Source organism: Desmodus rotundus, chromosome 4 (assembly GCF_022682495.2).
Source record: "Desmodus rotundus isolate HL8 chromosome 4, HLdesRot8A.1, whole genome shotgun sequence".
Taxonomy (NCBI): domain Eukaryota; kingdom Metazoa; phylum Chordata; class Mammalia; order Chiroptera; family Phyllostomidae; genus Desmodus; species Desmodus rotundus.
In genome coordinates this window covers 24,368,899-24,388,199 of record NC_071390.1, presented here as the reverse complement: position 1 = coordinate 24,388,199, position 19,301 = coordinate 24,368,899, and the positions used below count along the sequence as shown (strand labels likewise).

Here is a 19,301-nt window from a genome sequence, read left to right as displayed (position 1 = left end):
GGGTCTGACAGCAGATGTTCGGGGGCAGAGCTGGCGTGCAGAGCAGGCCTGACCCCTTCTTGGGGGGCAGGTGAGAAGCGCTTTCCTGGGCTGGGCTGAGGGAGCCTCTCCCCGCCTGCCCCTCTCGCTGGTTGCCAGCACCTGACAGAGGTCAGCATTGTGCTCCAGCCAGAAGAGGCCCAGGCCTGTATGTTCAGTGGAAAAATAATCCCTGGTCCTGGTTGACCATAGAAGTGTCCGTAAACATTTGGTCAGGGTAGGAGGCTGGGAGACAAGGGGCAGATTCAGGGAGCCAGGTGGGCCGGGCAGGCTTGGGGCGAGGGTGGGTGGCAGCGGCTTCCTCAGAGGTGAGGGGGAACAAGCAGGCCTCTGCTCCTCCTGACCTGTGGTGAGGCCACCTGACGGCCCAGGGAGGTGATTTATGGGCAGGCCATCAGACCACCTGTTAGCCCAGCCTGGCCCAACTGCAGAGTCCAGGCCCCTCTGGTCTCCTCGTGTGTGAGGCAACGTGTATCCCCAAGAGCCGCAGAAGCCAAGGCTTTTCTCACCTCCGGAGCTCGGGGCTCCGTTGTCCTGGAGGAGCAGCTGGCCTGGGCTGGAGCTGAGCCCTCCCCGGTGAGGGTGTGTCCCCAGCTCCCTGCTCTGGGCCCATCTGCCCCGTCCCTCAGCATCTGCTGATGGACACCCCGCCCCAGGGGTTCTTCCTGGACACCACCTCTTTCAAGTGCTGGACATTTGACTGGCAACAGCCTGTTGTCTCCATTTCAAGGTCTGTCCCCTCCCTGCCCCATCCAGCTCAGGACAGCAGCTTGCATCTGCTCTGAGCTCACTGAAGATGCCCCTTAGGCATTGGAGCTGGTTCCCTCCCTGCACGCAGATCCAGCCCCTACTCAGCCCGAGGAAACCTCAGTCTCTCGGCCTCCCCCTGCATCCGACTCCGGCTCATCTAGGTGACCTAGATGAGGTTCTGAGCCCGGGCTGCAAACCACCCCAGGGAGCACCTGCAAGTGCAGAGATTCGGCCCTAATTGCCTTGGAACAAGGCCGGGGTCCAGTGTTTCAGAGAAGCTCCCTAGGTGATTGGAAGGTTTATGTGTTGAACTCTAGATTCTGACCCTGAGGGGGTGGGGTGGGGCCTGAGCTTTGCTGAGAGGCCACTGTCCCACCTCCTACAGGTCAGGACCGGTGCAGGTGGGTCCAAGCGCTGAAAGAGTGGGAGAGGATGCTCAGGCCTCTGGCTCCCCGAGCAGTGCCAAGTCCCAGCCTTCTCAGAGCAGGTGGCACCCGGGCTGGGGAGACTCCTCAGGACCTGGGAGCCTCTGGACAGTGAGAGTAGGCTGGGGAACTTGGCACCTCTGTCCCACCTCGGGGACAAAGGTGGTCATCTCCATTCTTCATTGGTGGTGGGGATCATAAGGTGGCCCTTGGCATGTGCTCTTGGCGGGCCCGACACACACGGACGTGGCTCTTCGGGCATTCTGAGTGTGTCTCTGTGGACAGGCTGGGGTTACCACAAGGGTCTCTTTCTAAAAGTCCTTTGGAACCTCCCTCTCCCCACCTCTGGGGAACCACCTGACAAGCAATCCCCTGGCCAAAACCAACTGTTTTCTTTGATTTAATTAAAAACTTAAAAAACAATTAAAAACCAAAGCCTACCTGCGTCAGTTTAGTACCTGTTGCCTTGTAGCAGTAGCAATAACTTACTCGTCGTCAAGGTGAATGAAAGGGACATGTGGGGGCTGCAGATGAACCCCAAGAGCAAGCCTATGGGAGGGGTCTGGGCTGGGCTTCTATCCAGTCTGGGGGGAGGGAACTGGCAGAGATGGGGACAGGGGGTAGGTGTGGCTGGAGGGCACGGTGACTCTAATGCGTTTCCCTTGGGGGCTCCCTTGGGGGCTCCAAGAGGACATGTGACAGGGCGGTGGGGTGGAGACCCCTCCAAGTAGCTGGCCTGATGTCCAGACTTCCCTCTCCCAGGTGAGGCCCTACCACCAGCACCGGGGGGTTGACACCAGAGTCCACTCAGAAACCACTGGGCTGTTCACGGCCCTTCCAAGCTTCCCTCCATCTCTCCCCCTCTGCCTACTTTCTGAGACCCTGGGGCCTTCCCCCCCAAAGAGAAAGCCTTACTTCAAAGAAAGGAAGCTTCCAGACACCCCAGAGCCCCTCAGTCAAGGACAGCCCCCTGCTCCATGCCATCCCCTAGCACCTGTGCTGGGGCTCAGGGACAGGCTGGGGGTAGGGGGGTGGGGTTGGGCAGGAGGTGTCGATGCCCCCCAGGGGCAGGAACAGAGGGCAAGGCACAGCCAGCCAGTGGAGCAAGGCAGGGCGCCCTTCAGTGGGGCTCAGCTGCCCCATAGAAGAAGGGGTAGTAGAGGGAGCAGGGGTAGGAGAACATGAATTTGACAGCAAACTTCATCTCCTTGTTCTTCTTGTCCCAGCGGTAGACAGCCATGAGCAGCAGCTGGCCGTCCACCTTGCGGCCCATGACCAGGAAGCTGCCGGCCAGGTTGTCCAGCTGTGGGCAGGGGCAGCCCGCGCCGCTCTTCATGTGCAGCACCAGCCTCTTAGTGTCCTTACGCTTCAGGGGGCCCGCCTTGAGCAGCTTCTTCTTTTTCTGGGCTCCAATCAGCTTCCGGTCCCCATTCTCTATCTTGATCTCCTTGATGCGCATCTTGACCACTGTGTGTGGGGTGAGGGTGTGGACAGAGGACAGCATGAGAGTGGTCAGGTTCACTCAGGATGTCTGTGGCCCCACAGCTGGTGCTTGCGCCTGAGGCTCCCAGCCTGGGGCTCGGAGAGGTGGAGGTTTACCTGTACATTTTAACATTTATGAAGCTCCTATCATGAGTTGGACTTCCATGGGAGTACCACATTTCTTCCTGGAGCTAGGGGGAAATGAGATTTGGGGAGGTGGCGAGCTGCCTGAATTCTAGAGCCCAGATTGGGGGAAGGGAGGTCTGGCCGACTCCGGAGCCCGTGCCTTTCCTGACACAAAGTGCACGGTGGAGAACTCTCGGCGGGGAGCGGGGCACTGGGCCCTCCAGGGAGGGCGAATTGGAGGTGAGGTGGTCAGTTGGAGGGTTTGGTGGAGAGGGGTCCTGGAGGTGGAGGGAGGCTGGGCTTCGTGGTCTCTGGGGATGTTTCTGAATGGGAATTCTGGCTGCGTGTGTATATGGTGTGGAGTGTGTATGGGTGGGTGTGAGTCTGTGTGTGTGTGTGCACACACACATGGTGTGAATGTGGACTGGAGAGTGTATGGCAGCCGGCTCTGCAGGCGCGCCTGCTCTGTGGCCTGTGCTGGTTTCCGTGGGGTGAACACCCCACTCTGACACCCTGCATCGCGGAGTGCAGGCTGGGACGCGCATCTACAAGCTGCTGGTGTGAGCACAGCACTGTAATCTGTGTGAGACCATGCGGTGTGGGCGGGAGTGTGTATGTGTGGCGCTGTGTGTTTTGTATATGAGGGTAGGTTTGTGGTGTGTGGGGGGTAGGAGGGTGTGGTTGGAGGTCGAGACTGGTCAGAGGGTGACAGTCCCGGGGCACTCCAGGGTGACCACAGAGAGCCAAATACAGGTGGGAATAGCGAGTCCTGAGCTTGGAGAGGAGTCACTTGGGCCAGTCCCCCCTTCTTCAAGCCTCTGGGCCCCATCTCTGTGCATATCTGGGAGAAGCCAGAAAACAACTTTTCCACCTAGGGGAGGAAATTGTTGTAATATCTCTTCCCTTCTCTTTCTCCCTTTTCCCCTACCTCTTCTCATTTTCTCTCTCAGGCACACACACACACCTTACTACAAACAGACCAGCGACATGAAAGACCTGCTGAAGCAAGGATTTCATTGCTCGCTCTCTTTTATAGACAGGGAGGCCAAGACACAAAACAGGAGCCGACTTGGCAAAGATTACAAGCTGGGCTGTGTGGTCCATGCAGGAGCCAGGGCCCCACCAGACTTGGCTCAGCTGCCCAGGGAAAGGGGGGGGCTCCGGGATGAAGCTGCGGGGCAGGTGACCACAGCTCCCCTGGCCAGAGTGTATGGGGTGCTCAGCAGAGGTGCCCAGGGACAAAGGAGCTCCATCTCTCCCCTCCTGCTGCCCCCATCCATCTTGGGGCTAAGCCTGCTCCGCCCCCAAAAGAACCCAGCCCTGGTGGCCCCTCTGTGGCCCCTCAGGCACAAGCGCCAAGGGAGGGCTGCAAGAACCCTGGCCAGGGATGGTTTCTGAGACCTGTGGACTGCGGTCTGAAGCCCTCAAGATGATGTTGGAAAAGAGGTGCATTTCCCTGGGGAGGGTTCATGGTTATCATCATAGTCTAAAAGGGGTCCATAAGGCAGGAACTGCTGGAGCTCACAGCGAAGGGTGTGGGCATATGTGTTCACATGTGTGTGTCACGGAGAAGGGGCTAGGTAGGGGTGGCTGCGTGGGCCCCACACTCACCAAAGTCACTGGAGCACATCTGCTCCATGAGGCCGTCGGCGCTGTGCTCCATCTCACACTGGGCGCAGATCTTGGTCACTGGAGGGAGAAGCAAGGGTGGGGTCGAGGGCGGCTGGCGTGGGGACCAGAGTCCAAGGAGCCACTGGGGGTGTAGGCTCCCCCTGCCCAGCCCCACCTCCTCATCAGGAAACCGGAGGGCGGCAGTGGTAACGCCCCCTGCTTGCTGAGTGGTTGCGAACCTGCAGAGGCGAGGTTGTGCGGGGACAGAGCTGCCCGGGTGGGCACGACTGCCTGTGACCCTGGCAGCTGTGGCCAGGACATGCACTGTCTTCTAAATTTGCTCTCACTCAATCCTCAGCCTATGAAGTAGGTTTTTCTTTAGAGAGAAGGAAACCGAGGCCCAGAGTTGCTATCCGTCTGCAGAGCTGCGAGAACTGAGCTGAGCACTCAGGCTTTGTGACTCCCAGGCTGGTTCAGGGGTGGGTGTGGGTGTGGGTGGGGTCCTTTTAGGAGCACAGGTCCAGGCGTCGGGGCAACACTGGCAGGGCAAGCACTGTGCCAGCGGAGCGCCCACCCCTCTGACGTGGGAGCCTTGGCACTGCCAGAATTTCTGAATTTTCAAGGGAAGCCAAAACTCTTACTTTTTATATGAACTATTCTGAGTTTTGTCTATTGGCCACACACTCAGGCTGCTTTGGGTCCGAGGCCACCATATAGCACCTGACCCCTGCTCTCATGTGTGTCTCCAGGTGGGCGCCCCAACACAGGGGAAAGAGGGGCTCAAGGACGGCCGGAGTGCAAGGGTAGGGCGCACGAGCCTGGGACTTCTCTGCCTTCCAGACAGTTGATGGTTGGGCTCTAAGAAACTGGAAAAGGAACCAGCCGGGATTGTTGCTGGGGACTACGTGGCCGCTGCTTGAGCTGGCTTTCTCCCACTTTCAACCTGTGGCTGGGGGTGGGGTTGCCTTCTCTCAACAGTCCATAGTCACAGGACCCCCACCCAACCTTGACTCTCAGGAGAGGGCCTGGTGTGCAGGATTGGGGACTGCGAGGGTGGGTTAGTCCTGCCCTTTAAGGACGTCCCGGTGTCAGGGGCTCCTTGGACCTTCACAGTAACTGCCCAGGCAGCGCCTTCCTGCTCAGCGCCATGGTGAGTCCTTCTGCCTGGTGCCAGCTGGGGGTGACTCTGCCTGGAAGGGGTTGGGCAGACAGCGAGAGAAGGGGGAAGGGGACGCACAGAGGAGGGGAGGCTGAGACCGGGGAGAAATTCAGGGTAATAGGATTTGGGAGGTGGGTGGGAAGTGGCACTTAGGATGCCATAGGATACAGGAACCTGGGGTCTCTCTCTGCTTTACAGGTGGGGAAACCGATAATCATAGTTAAGCAGCTCCTCCAAGGGGCAGAGCCTGGCAATCTGCTTGCTCTTCTGCACTGGGACCTGCCCAAGGTCTCCCAGTCTGGAGGACTGGGGAAGGGAGTGGGAAGATTCAGGGTTCCCAGGAACAGAAAATGGGGAGATGCAGCTCATAGCCCAGGTGTACACTTAGCCCCAAGGGTTTCACTGTACCCCTTCCTTCTGCCCTCCTCCCCTCCCCAGGTCCCCAAACGGGGTGGGGATCCTTGCCTTGGTGTCTTGGGGTCCAGGGTTGTGGGGGAGGTAAAAGGCACTGTTTAGCGATTGCCAGCCGAGAGAGGCAATAAGGCATTTATCAGGATGTCCTAGGATGAGGGGATAATATTGGGACCACTCCAGGGATTTCAGCAGCTTGGGGAGGTGGATAATGGAGGGAAGCTGGGGAGTGGAGTTGGGATGGGGAGAACCACTGGAAACGTCCAGAGCCGCAGGGAGGCACTACTCTGGCAGTCCATGGGGAGGTGGGAATGCTGGAAGGCTGTGGGAGACAATCCCCGGGTGCTTCAGGCTAAACGAATTAGGGGTGTGTGTGCGTGTGTGTGGGCACGCCCGTGCCTACAGGAGTTGACACCCCTGGGGGGCGGGGGGCGGGGGAGGCCCGCAGAGTTGTGCTAAGGGAATGGGGGAGCGGCATCTGTCCGGGGCCCAGCACCCAGGGCCATCGGAGCACGTGGGGACGGCGGTGGTGGCGCTACCTGGAGGCACGGTGGCGGGCAGGTGCCCGAACTGCACAGCGATGCACAGGTCGTTGTCCAGGGGGAACTTGTGGCAATGCAGCATCTCCGGCCAGGGGAAGCCGTAGGCCTCCATGAGCGGCGCGCACCCGGCGCGCACGGCCTCGCACAGTGAGCGGCACGGGTAGATGGGCTGGTCCAGGCAGACGGGCGCGAAGAGCGAGCAGAGGAAGACCTGCGTATCCGAGTGGCAGCGCTTGGCCAGCAGTGGCAGCCAGCTGCTCGCCTGCTGCTTCACCTCGGCCAGGCTCTCGTGCTCCAGCAGGTTGGGCAGCCTCATGCGCTTGTAGCCCACGGTGTGGCAGAGCGGCAGGTCGGCGGGGATGTCGAGACACTTCGGCGGCTTGGAGTAGGAGCGCCCGTGCAGCGGCTCGGTCTGCCAGCCGTAGTAGTCGTACTCTTGGCCATGAGCTGGCACCCAGCGCAGCGCCCCAAGCAGCAGCGCCAGTGCGGCCGCCCCAGCGCCCCCCGCCGCCGCCCGCATGGCTGCTCAGTCCCCGTTGCTCGGTGTGCGGCGCCCCCAACTGCCCCGCGTGCTCGCGCCGCCACGACGCCCCCCTTCAGCCGCTACAGCTGAAGTCCTCTGAGTGATTGGCAGACTCCACTTGCCTCCGAGGCTCACTGAGTGATTGTGGCGCCTCCCACCTCAGGACTCCAGCCCAGGCCTCGACACTGCTCCAGCCAATCTCCAGCAGCAGCCCCGAGGCTGCAAGGAGGCAGGGTGGAGCCCCAGTGGCCCTCCCACCCGGCTCCCGCGCAGCCTGCTCTGGGCCCGGTCAAGCACCCCTCGCTGCATCACAGCCTCCGCGGCCACAGGCCAGGTCTCGCCTCAGGCCTCTCCTCAAGGTTCCCTCACCTCTCTCGACATTTCCCTCACCCCTTTTCTTCTCCATCCTTCCTCCTTATCTCCCTTCGATGCAGCCTCTCCTGTTCCTCTTCTCACTCACTTGATTGCTTATCTCTCCGTCTGGACCTTTCCCCCTCCACTCTGTTTTCTCTTCCCTGACACCTCCGTTCTCCCTTCTCCCAGCAGGAGGCTCCTGGCTGCCCACACCCTGCTGGTTGGGGGATGGGGTGGGGGTGGGTGGGTGGTGGGCCTGGGAGGGAATGGGCAGTTCTCTACCCCTCAGTCCTCAAGCATTTTTTGAGCTCCTGCTTGGTGCTGGGCACCGAGCTGGCTGCTGGGGAGTCAGAGATGAATGTGACCCAAACCCCACCTCCAGGGACATCGTGACCTCATGGGGGCAAAGACAGCCATAACTGCTGTTTAGTGAGTTCTTCCCAAGTGCCGGTGACACAGCACAGCACAGCACTTCACAACCGTACCCACTACTGTCTCTAATGATAGCTAATGCTTGCTGGGTGCTTACTGTGCGCCACGTCTGTTCTAAGCACATTGCATACATTAGCTCATTCAGTTCACGCAGGAATGCTGTAAGATGGGTGGGTTCTATTCATACCCCCACTTTACAGATACAAGCACTTGAAAGGGGTTAAGAGAGGTTAAGTAACCACTGGTGCCAGGACTTGAATCCAGGTAGTCTGGTTCCAGAGTCGGAGCCCAGGTACAACCGGACGTCCGGATCCTGAGCCTGTAGGTGACTTCGGGGGACACAGGTGAAGTAACTGGTCCTTGGTCACATAGCTAATAGGTGAAGGAACCGGGATTCGAATCCAGGGGTTGGGCTCCAAAGGCCAGGGCTTAATGACTCTGCCCTAAAAGAAATTCTGACCGAGGGTATGCAGTGCAGTGGAGGGAGAGTGGGCCTGCTGCGGCAGCTGCGAGGACGAAGGACTGGAGGAGGAGGTACAGAGAGGCATCAGCGAGGAGGCAACCTCAGGAGCCTATGTCTGGGGTCTTTTCCTCCTGTCTGGGTCCTGCCTTCCATTGGCTTTCCTGCGGGAGGAGCTTTGGATAAGAGGCTTGTGGGTGGAGTGGCTCAGACATTATCTCCCAGTCTTTGCTGGGGAGGGTACCCTGGGAAGGTGTCTGGTAGGAGGGCTTGGGGCGTTCTGGGGGCTGGTTTCACTGGGAGGCAGAAATGCTGGGACACTTGCCCCTTTCCACTCCTGCCCTTACCTACCACCACCGCCTCCCCCCCCCCCAATCAATCCTGCTGCATGTTTCCAAGGCTCCTGGCTTCCCACGGGTCTGTCCCTGCAGTGATGTGATAGTGGAGAGAGGAGAAGGACCACTCCTCTCAATATTCACCACATGGAGCGTCTACACATACAGAAGAGGATACAGAAATGCAAAAGACAGAGTCTCCGCTTCCTCTGGTCTGGCTGTGAGAAGACACGAGGCAGAGGAGGCAGAAGAAATTTCAGCAGACAGAACCCAGGGTGGGACAGAATATCTTTTGGTGTCCAGGATGACCTAGTTGGGTCCAGGTAGAACAAGCTGAGGGTATTTTTCTCCCCCTTTTCCCTCTTCTGTCACCCCCTAGCACCAAGGGGTTCTGTGGGTGACCACTGAGGTTCCCACAGGGTCATTCAGCATAGTGTCGTAATGGTACAAGTGTCTGGACTCTGCACACAGAAAGAGTCAGGTTCAAATGCAAATGCATCCTCGCTGAGTGACCTTGGGCAAATACTTAGCCATTCTGACGCTCCATTTCCTTGTTTATAAGTTGGAACCTCCTCAGCAGTTAGTGTGAGGGGCAAACAAAATGATGCATGGCGAGAAAGCCCCCTGCACAGTGCCAGCCCATAAAAGGCTCTGAGGAATGTTAGATCTTCAAAGGATGTGTGATTTTAGGGTAAAAATGTGGCGTGTGTTCTGAAAGCTCCCTCGGACCCTGTGGCCCTGGCTCTGGTTTGGGAGTCTGCTCTCTGTACTCCAGCTCATCCCTCAGCCCTGTTCCTGGCTCAGCCAGGCTTCTGCACTCCAGGGGAGGGGTGGCCTTGGGCACTGCATTGGGGGAGGGGTGCTGAAGCTCCCCAGGTGGTTCTGCAAGGTGCTGGCTCCCTGGGCAGCTGATCGTCTGTGCTGCTCTTGGAGTCCCAGTGCCTGGCCTGGACAGAGGGAGGCTTTGTTCCTGCTACTGGCTGTGTAAGAGCTGCAGATGCTCCGAGAGCAGAGTGAGCCTGTACCTGGCAGCTTCAGGGCCTCTGAGCAGCCGAGGGGCCAGGCAGGAAGCCTCCTGCAAGAGGAGGGTGGGCAGTGTTTACCCAGCTCTGCCTTGGGGACCCTTGGCAGGATCCTGATGAGATCGAGGAGGGAAGCTCTTCACAGGAATGGTGCCCAGGTGGTGGATGCACCCTGGGCTACACATTCGGGGACGCTCTCCCTCTGGGGCCAGGCCATTCGGTTCTCCGGGCTCTGCGGCCCAAGAAGGGAGGAGGCTGCCGTCCACTGCAGTGCCCCTTCCTGATGAAGCTGTTCCAGGGCCTGGGCAGCTGGGTGGAACACCTGATGCACTGGCATCTGTCCATCTTGAGTGTCTGCAGACTGTCCAGGCACACAGCTCCCCTGGCTGATAGAGGGGCCGTTTGTTTAAAAGAATGTTGATTCGTGGTTTGTTGTGAGCAAAGTCCTGTTTAGATACCTTGTCGCCTGGACTTGTTAATTATGTTATCAAATCCTGCAGCTTTCTTTTTTTATTGCCTACTTCGGTGGTTCTCCAAGTGTGATCTGGATTCTCCTGAGGGGCCCCAAGTCCCTTTCAGGGTGTCTACAAGGTCAAAATGGTACGTAATTCCAAGATCCATTCAAAGTATGGGATAGACCAATGGATTTTAAGGTAACAGAGCAAGAAAAGTTTATTGATATGGATGCAGAGTCTACGTTATGACTAATGTTTACGGAACTGCCACGTGTCAGTTTTTTTGGTAGTATCAAAAAAGAATAACCACAATGTCTGAAAGCTTATTAAAATACTCTCCTTTTTGACTGCGCTTCTCGAGGAGGCCGACTTTTCTTCATACCCTTTAACCGGAACAGCGCGTAACAACTCACAGGATGCAGGAGGAGATGCGAGACTGTTTTCTGTAAGCCAGACATGAAAGGAGCCTGCAAACAGGAGCCCCTGTTGGGCCCCCAGCACACGGGGAGTCTGAGGCTGTGGCTAGGGGGCAACCCCAACTAAAAGCATGTAAGAGAAGCGGTCAAATGTTTTGGTTAAGAGCATGAACTCTAGAGCAAGACTGGATTCTAATTTCAGCAATGCTACTTGACTTTGGCAAGTTGTTTAACCTCTCTGTGCTCAGTTTTCTCATCTGTAAAATGAGGAGAGTAGCAATAATTCATTACAGGGTTATTGAGAGCATCAGAGTTCATTTAAAAATTGCTGACAAGGTGCACAGAGGAGAAGCTATTTATATAATTGTCAGTTAATACCATCAAAGATTGGTGTGACTATGGTCTCCAGGGACTGTCACCAAATTTTGTGGCTCCTCACTCCTAAAATTCTCTTAAATCCCCCTGTGCTCTCCCTCCTCACTCTTGTCCTTCCTCGCCGCTCTGGGCAGCCCTCTGGTCTCACTGTTTCCCACTCTGCAGGAGCAAAGTGATCATTCCAAACTGCTAACTTGATAGCCTCACCCTTCACCAAGTTCTCAGCCAGGCTCCAGCTGGGCCAGGCTGCCTACCTGCGCAAGCCTGTAGAACTTCGAACCATTCCGCAGCCCTCGTCATACTGGGCAGCCTGACACAAGGTTTATTTCCCCGATTTCTGGGTTTCCAGTAGACTGAGTGCCGCAGGGGCACTGTGGTCTTGTTCGCCCAGTTTCCCTAACCCCAAGCACACGGCCAGTCCCACAGCGGATGTCCGACACAAGCTGCGTGAATGAGTGACTGACCGAATGGACGACGAGTGAATACTTAGTGGGAGGAAGCAGCAGAAGAAAGGAGTATTTGGAGCCAGATGGGTTCAGGCTGAAGCCAGCTTTTTTCCTTCTCTTTTGGGCTCTGTGGGGATTCTTGGGAGGCCGAGGGAAGACCAGGATGGTTATAGGGTGACTGTGGAAAAGCTGGTGGGGACGGGGTGGAATAAGCTGAGCCTGCTGCGAGGCTGGGGGTGCTGGCCATGCCCCTGAGCTCTTGTTGACTTCCCTCCTTCTTTCCCCTTCATCTCTGCACACTTGTTGAGGGCGACCTCGGCGCCTGGCATTATGTCTGCTTTCCCACGCACCATCTCCTCTAGTTATCCCAACAGCACTGTGAGGGAGGCATTATCATCCTCATTTCTTAGGGGAAAACTGAGACCCAGGGAGGCTCAGTAACTTGCCCAGAGTCACACAGCCAAGAGGCAGAGTCAGGACTTGAACACAGGACTTCCCTCTGTAGCTTCTGGATTCCTGCCCAGCTGTGAGAAGCGGCTGGGGGGAGTTCCACCCTGCAAGCCTGATTCAAACTGCCTTGCAGGGGAGGAGGGTGCTAGGGCAGAGCAGACATGTCGGTGGGCCACAAGTAACTGAGGCTGCGGCAGGTGTGACCCTGGCAACCGGGGCCACTGCCAACCAGGGAGCTCAAGGTCTAGAGGGCTAGCCAGCCGATGGGCAAATGCACAGTTTGTGATCACGACTATGGTGACTTCCTGGTTGGGGGTCGAGAGGTGCCCCGAAGCCTCCTCTTCGTGGAAAGGACAATGAGCCCTGAATACAGAGTCAAAGGCTCCCATTACTAGGGTTCTGCCTCCACTACTTATGGGCCATGATAACTCAGATGAGACTTAGAACGGTACACACAGCTCCACGTGCCTCAGTTTCCCCATCTGCAAAACAGGGACTTTCTTTTTTAGATTTGTCGGTACGACTGAATGAGAAGTACCTGAAGGCACCCCAAACCTGCCGTAGCAGTTCTGTGCGATAACGGGGGGCAGCCAGTGTGCGCCCCTCAGCTCAGCCCTGGCTGCAGCTGGGCCCCTCAAGGTCCCAGATTTATCACATGTTTTAGCTGAAAGCTATCCTGTATTCTGGTGGTTCTCGACCACCCAGGGTCTCTGGAGGTGCTGCTAAAGTTTCATAAACTATTCCCCGTGTTTCTCCAAATCAACACAGAATGGTTCATTTGCCCGTAAATAAAACAGCAGATTTCTTTGCTCTTGGCTGGAATTGCACGCTCTCGTTCTCTCATGCTGCACAGAAGTCGATTGGCAATCCTTGCATGTTTGATTAATTTGAAAAACAGAGGTTGGGAGAGAAAAGTGAGTGGCCCAGCAAGGGGAAGGGTAGGTCAGAGAGGCCCCAGGGGAGGAAGTCAGGAAGCCCCCAGAAGGTTCCTGAGGGCAGGATTCTGGAGGGGAAACCCAGGACAGGAGTGGTAGGGGTGGGGGCCAGCTGTTGGGGACACCCTGGGCAAACAATGGCCTCATTAAGGAGAGGGTGTGGATGGGGAAGGGCTGGGCAGGGCTGCAGCCAGTGAATCTACCCTCCCTCTCCCAAGCCAATGGACCAATTGTCCTCTGTGGGGAGGGCACTGAGGCATCGGCCTGGGAACTGCTGGGCTCTTGCCCTGAGGGACACCGCGATGGTCTCAGCCTCTTTGCCTGGTCCCAGAATGGCTCCTCTGTGACCCATGCTGAGGTGTAGGCCACAGTAGGGGCTACCTGGTCCTAGCTTTTCCAAATGGCGGTTCAGGGTGTGGGTGCCCACAAGAGGCCCTCTGAAAAGGGGCCCCTACTTGCCTCCTGCCCACTTCTGGGAAATTGAGGCCCTGGTGAGGTTGGTCTGAGACCAGAGCTCAGCTCATCTTTTTTTTTTTGGCTGTCTGAGTCTCTACTCGCCCTGCTGCGCTGTGGCCCTGGGCCAGGGGCCTGGTGTCTTGGGTCTCAGCTGCTGCACCCATATAATGAGGAGAGTTGAGCTAGAAGAGCTTCATCGCGGGGCATCTGTCATTGGGATGACAGGGCTGCTACTGGCATTAAGTGGGCAGCGGCCAGGAGTGCCAACTGCTTGCATGTCCAGCTCAGCCCTGCATGGCCAAGAGTTGTCCCATCCTCACAGTCGACAGTGCCCCTGTGGAGAAGCGCTCATAGATCAACGCTTTTTACCACTGGTGTTTTTAAAGTAAGATGATCCTGTTTTCAAAGGATGTGGCTTGTGGGAACTCAGCCGATAAAACAGATGAGAGGGGAGTGAGTGTGGGAGCCCTACCCTTGAGCATTCTTGTGGCCCTCTGGTGGCCCCTAAGCAGCGGAAACTCTCTCCAGGGCCTCAGGCAGCGCCCTGTTGGGCTGTTCTGGCTGTTCTGATTGGTCGGGTGCATCTGTCCTGATCTATTGGACATCTGCTGAAATTGGTCAGTGGCTGCGCTGTGCCCGCTGTTACTCCTCACCCCTGCATACACCCCTGCATACACCCCATGGTTTGTCATTGTTTACTTGTTAGAGGTATGATGGGCAGATGAAGTCTGGGGTTAGCATCCGGTGGCTGTAAATTGTCCGTGGCCTTCCGGGCCTACCTGGAGTAGGCTGGCTGACTTGCTTATCACAGGGCACACCCCACAGCCAGGAGAGGAGAGATGTCCCCAAATTTGCAATGTGAAGCAATCACCCTGGAAGTCGGTTAGAAGACATGTCAGATTGCTGGACCACCTGCAGACTCCAGGTCAACACGTGTCTCTCCCAGGTGGTTCTGATGCAGTCGTCTGGGGCCCAGGATGAGAAGTGCTGGCTTCGGAGGACGCTGAGCCTGTTTCCCTCCTCCAGCCCTCCCTTGCCAGTTATGGCCTCTCTCCAAGGCTCACGGGCCTCCTGGAGGCTGAAAGGAGAACTCCTTCCCTTCTGGACTCTCCACACAACCTGCCCTGTCTGCCTGGGCGTCTGGTTAGTCCTCGGTGGCTACCTCGCCCAGCACCCAGCTCAGGGCTCTGATTGATAGTGATGTTAGCAGCCATTTGCATGTCCGGGCACCGTGCTAAGTGATTTATTTTCTCATTTAAACATCTCCACAATGCTGAGAGTTGGCTGTTACTGTCGTCCCCGCTTACAGATGAGAAATCAGAGGTGATCGAGGTCTCACATAGCTGGGACTCTTCTCGATGGATTTGACGCCACTGAGTGCATTCCGAATACAGGCAGGACAGCCAGCCTGTCTGTCCATCTTGGGTTTCATAACCACCCTTCAGTCGGTCTGACATGGTGCCACTATTAGTGTTATTATTGATGAGGACTTGAGCCTTAAGACTTCCCAGGGGCTCGTGCTTGAGGAGAGATCCTCGTGGAGCTGCGAACTAGGCTGCTGATGGGAATAATCCACCTCTATAGGGTGTTTGGGAGTCACCTGGGATGTTTTGTTCCATCCTTGGAGCCACCGAGGGATTCTGCACCAGCAGTCCCCATTTTACAGATGAGGACACCGAGGCTCAGCAAGGTTAGGTAGCTTGCCCAAGGCCACCCAGGCGGTCAGTGATGGAGCAGGAGTTGAACAGGCTCTGACTCTCCCCAGATTCCATGCTTTCCCCTGTTTCAGAAACCGGGACTGTGCCAAGGTCAGGAAGAGTTTTTGGTTTTTTTAGCCAGAGATGTGTCCCTCCTGGCCCACCCTGGAGGGCTCTGCAGACAGCTCTGGGGCAGCTAGAGACGAAGAAGCCCCTGCCCTCTTGACCTAGTAATGTGGCCAGGCCACTCTGGGTTAGAGAAAGGTACATTCTTTCCCCTCCACTCACATTACCCAGCCTCTGGCTTCCTGGAATTTTTGTGAAAATTCCAAATCACTTGGCAATAAGTCCTCTTCCCCACTGTTTTTGCAAACAAACAGAAAGCCGAGCGCCCTTTAGCTTCCAGACCGCACACGTTCACACCCTTCCCTGCTGTCAACTCAGGCGGGGCCCCTTTAGCAGGAAGCAGATCTGAGAGGAAACTGGGAGTCAGGTGTGTGCGCAGGAGAGCCAGACAGAAAGTTTGGTTGTTACTTCCGGGGCCCAGGCTCCTCTCCCAGGGAAGCAGAAAGGATGCCTAACTACCCCAGGGCCAGTTCCTCTGGCTACTTCCTGTGCAACCTTGGGGCTGCCCTTAGGCTCTCTGGGTCCCAATTTCCCCATCTTGTGGAGGAAAATAATAATGCCATCCTTCTGAGAGCGTTGATGAGATCATGTAGATGAAGAGGGTTTTTATCACTGTTATTCTTTGATGACCTGAAGGTCAAGTTTGTTTAATAAAATTCTGCAGTGATGGAAAAGTTCTATGTCTGTGCTCTCCGATTCGGTAGCCGCTAGCCACATGTGGCTACCGAGCACTTGAACTGTGGCTACTGAGGAACCGAATTTTTAATTTATTTATTTTTTAATGAGATAGAATTCACACACCGTAAGATTAACCATTTTAAAGCAAATGATTCAGTGGCATCTAGTGCCTTCCCAGTGTTCTGCAACCAGCACTTCTCTCTGGTCACTAAACACTTTCTGCCCCTCCAGTGGGAACTGCGTTTCTCCTCACTGTCCCACCCCCACCCTGGTCCCTAGAAACCACTGTGCCACTTTCTGTCTCATGGATTTGCCTCTCTCAGACATGTCACATAAATGCCGTCGCGTAGTATGTGGCCTTTTGTGTCTGGCTTCTTTCACTTCACAGTGGTTTCCAGGTCCACCCGTGTCGTGCAGGCGTCAGCACTGCCCTCCTTTCTAACGGCTGAGTCCTGCTGATTTCAGTTCATTCAAATTTAAGTAGCCTCCTGTGGCTAGTGGCCACTGTACTGGACAACCAGCACCTCTGGAACCCTGCCAGGCAAGTGAGGGAACAGGACCTCTACGTGTCCGCGGCAGGAGAGCGAGGAGCCTGGAAGGTGAGAAGGCTGAGAGAGCGCCCCAGGCTCCCCGAGGGGGCCGAAGCTCTGGCCAGTGACTGCCATGCTACTTGTGTTGCGTATGCGAACTTAGTCCACCCTGGCAGCAGCCCCTGATGTCCCTGTGTCCTACGGTCTCCCCTATGTTACAGAGGGAAGGACTAAGGCTCAGAGTGATTACATCACTTGCTCAAGGTCACACAGGTGGTAAATGGGAAGGGATGGGTCCATGGGCTTGGGGCTGGTCCCTTCCTAGGGCCGTGATCTTTGCCACTAGGCTCCACAGTCTTTGCAGCCTGATCCAGGAGCTGCGCCGGTGAAGGCAGATCGGGGACCCCAGCTGCACCCGCACAGACCCTGAGGCAGGGCAGCCTAGTGCCTTCCCATGGCAGCTGTTCTGAGCTAAGAACTGCTTGGGACCTGGGTGCCTCTTTCCTGGGGGTAGTCAGGAAAGGGTGGCTGATGGGATACCTCTGAACAGTATTAGAGAGTAGCCTCCATTAATTTCCCATCATTTATCAATGAGTAACCTGGCCTGTCGGGGCTCCCAGGCCCTTCTTGGGCCCCCCACTATTAATTGATCTGGGAAGGGGACTCTGTTAATTGCAGACCCAGAGTAAACAGGCGAGGGTAAACGGGCTGATAGCAGATAGCTTTCCTCGGGTGTGCTGCCCTTTGCCCTTTGGGAAGGGGCAGTGGGAAGAGGCAGAGAGGGAAGGGGAAGGAGTGGTCTGAGGAATGTCTTGGAGTGGGGGAGGGGGGACTGGCTTCCTGGGGCCCCAAAGAGTCAATCTGCATGTCCCTCTGGAAGTAGATTCCCGTGCTGGGCTGCCTGCTTGCTGTGCTCTGCCAGAGGGATGGGGGTGCCAGTGCGACTCTGACAGTCACCTCCTTGCATCCCGTCCTTTGTCCGTCCATCTCTTCATCCTTCCCTCTTAACAACTGCCCTTTCTTCCAGTCACCCACTCCCCTTTTATCCATCTGTTCTTCTTTCCTCCTTTCTCATTTCATTCATCCATTCTTCCCTTGTTCTCTCTGCTCTTCTGAAACTCCCCTCTCTCCCCTTTCCTCTCTCCCTCCCCACCCCTCACGCATCTTCGCATCTTCGTATCTTTCCTGTCTCCCCATACAGATAGTGACCATGTGTTTCTTGAGAAAGCCAGGGAAGAGATTGGTGAGAGTCCCTGAGCCCAGGCCATCTGAGATAGAGGAGTCCTCATGGGTTCTGAATCCAGGCCCATGCGTGGCCCCGGTGCAGCAATCGCCCGACTTCAGAAAAGCTGGCCACTCACTCAGGGCTGGACAGAGTCCCTCTGGCCCCGAGGGAGGGTGGAACATCTGACCACCCCTCCCCGGCCCTCGCCCATGCGTGACCTATAACTCAGGCAGCCTTTCTCTCCCAGAGCTGTGCCTGCATCTGGGGTTGGATTTTTAGCAGCCACACACATCAACAGGGACCCGTCCATCAGAATTTGGGCTTTGACCCCCTCTGGGACCCCAGAATCCCATGGGACAGTCCCGATGGGGCCTTGCGGATGCTGTTTCACCCTCTCAGTGCTGTACGGGGGGCAGAGCGGAGATTGTCATATCCCTTTCACAGACGTGGAGGTTGAGGCTGTTTGCTGAATCCTCACAGTGGGATCAGTAAATCCCTAAACCCACTCTCAAATCACTCAGTAAAATCGTGCCAGACCTGCGGCCCTGCCTCCAAACCCCAACTCTGTGCCCATGTGATGGGCGGAGCACCGGAGGCTGGAGTGGGGAGGTGACTTTCTGGTTAGCCCCTGGGCTTCCCAGTGGTGGAGGCTTTGGCTACCGAAGTGGGGCAGCTCAACCCAAGGCAGACACGGGCCCCCGGATCCAAGGGCCAACAATATAACCGTGGCTGCCATTTATTCAACCCTTGTCCTTGTCCTGCTGCCAAGCGCTGTCTTGGTGCTTTACACATTTTGTGGTGGTGACTCAGCCAGTTCGGTTTAGGTAGGAGAGCAAGACAGCAGCTGGAACATAGCCCCTTTTGCTCCCCTCTCCCCCTGCGACCCGCCCTCCCGGGGAGCTCTGGGGTTGATCTTGAGGCCGAATGTGCCCTGCCACCACCCATTAATCCCTAACCGCTGCAGCTGGGAGATAAGATAGCACCAGCCCATTAATCAAGGCTGCCTGGCGGGGAGGCCGGGGGGTGGGGTGAGACAACACCACCTCCCAGGTGGAGATAAGTCCCCTCCTCCTGGCTCCCTCCCGGCTCGGCTGTGGAGGATGCTGGGAAATTTGGCCTCGGTTCCCAATCCCACGTGCATGGTGGGTGGGCGGAGCCTGCAGTGAGTACTGGGGCCCCAGCGCTGGGACAGGCAGTGCCTGTGTGCAGGCCAGATTGAGAGGAGCTGGGACCCTGGGTTCCGGCCGCAGTGCTCGCTCTGCTGCCTCACTGGGCTTAGATAAGCCACCGTGCCTGTCTGGGCCTGTCTCAATGTCCGAACGAATGGGAGGGGGGATCGGCCCGGATGACCTGGAGGACCCTCTCGCCATGAACGTGCTTAGTGACCAGTCACCGGGGCAGGTGAGGGGTGGGCTCATCTGCCAGCAGGGAGAGGGCAGAGACACTGACTTGGCTAAGGGACAACAGGATTTGTCTCAGAACCTGTGTTAGTCACCCGCCCCCTCCCCAACCGGAGGGAGGAGTGGCCCTGGACCCACTGTGCCCTTCAGGGGGCCATGCAATCTGTTGGTTAAGCGCCTGGGAGTTTGGTCCAGATCCCAGGTCTGCTACCTCCCTGTATAATCTTGGGTGGGCTACTCAACCTTTCCGGACCTGGGTTCCCCCACCTGTACAGTGAGGATGGCAGTATTTCCCTCTTGGGATTTCGTGAGGGAAGTAGAGTACTTAGCTCAGTGCCTGGTAGATCCAGGTGCTCAGTAAAGGTAAGTCATTATTCCTTCCTTCGCGGCCAGCTTCTGGGGCCTCTTTAACGCAGTCTGTGTGACCACAGAGGTAGACCA

The 19,301-nt window shown here is 56.8% G+C and overlaps 2 protein-coding genes across 3 annotated transcripts in view; one reads left to right on the top strand and one right to left on the bottom strand.

Annotated features, from left to right (window-relative positions):
- Nucleotides 1-19,301, top strand: part of ZFYVE27 (zinc finger FYVE-type containing 27) — a 59,668-nt gene that overhangs the window by 25,806 nt on the left and 14,561 nt on the right. The window contains exon 12 of one of the 2 annotated variants that reach the window (XM_045197469.2): nucleotides 8,746-10,261. The exons of the other annotated variant lie outside the window; for it this stretch is intronic. Coding sequence (XP_045053404.1) covers nucleotides 8,746-8,748 — 3 coding nt within the window. The 3' untranslated portion in view covers nucleotides 8,749-10,261. Of the gene's footprint in view, nucleotides 1-8,745; nucleotides 10,262-19,301 lie in introns of those variants that run through there. 2 annotated transcript variants of the gene reach the window in all.
- SFRP5 (secreted frizzled related protein 5) lies at nucleotides 1,586-7,217 on the bottom strand. The gene is made up of 3 exons (XM_024563198.4): nucleotides 6,543-7,217; nucleotides 4,434-4,511; nucleotides 1,586-2,681 (listed from the first exon to the last, which is right to left on the bottom strand). The coding sequence occupies exons 1-3, from the start codon at nucleotides 7,063-7,065 to the stop codon at nucleotides 2,335-2,337; spliced, it is 948 nt and encodes a 315-aa protein (XP_024418966.2). The 5' UTR covers nucleotides 7,066-7,217; the 3' UTR covers nucleotides 1,586-2,334.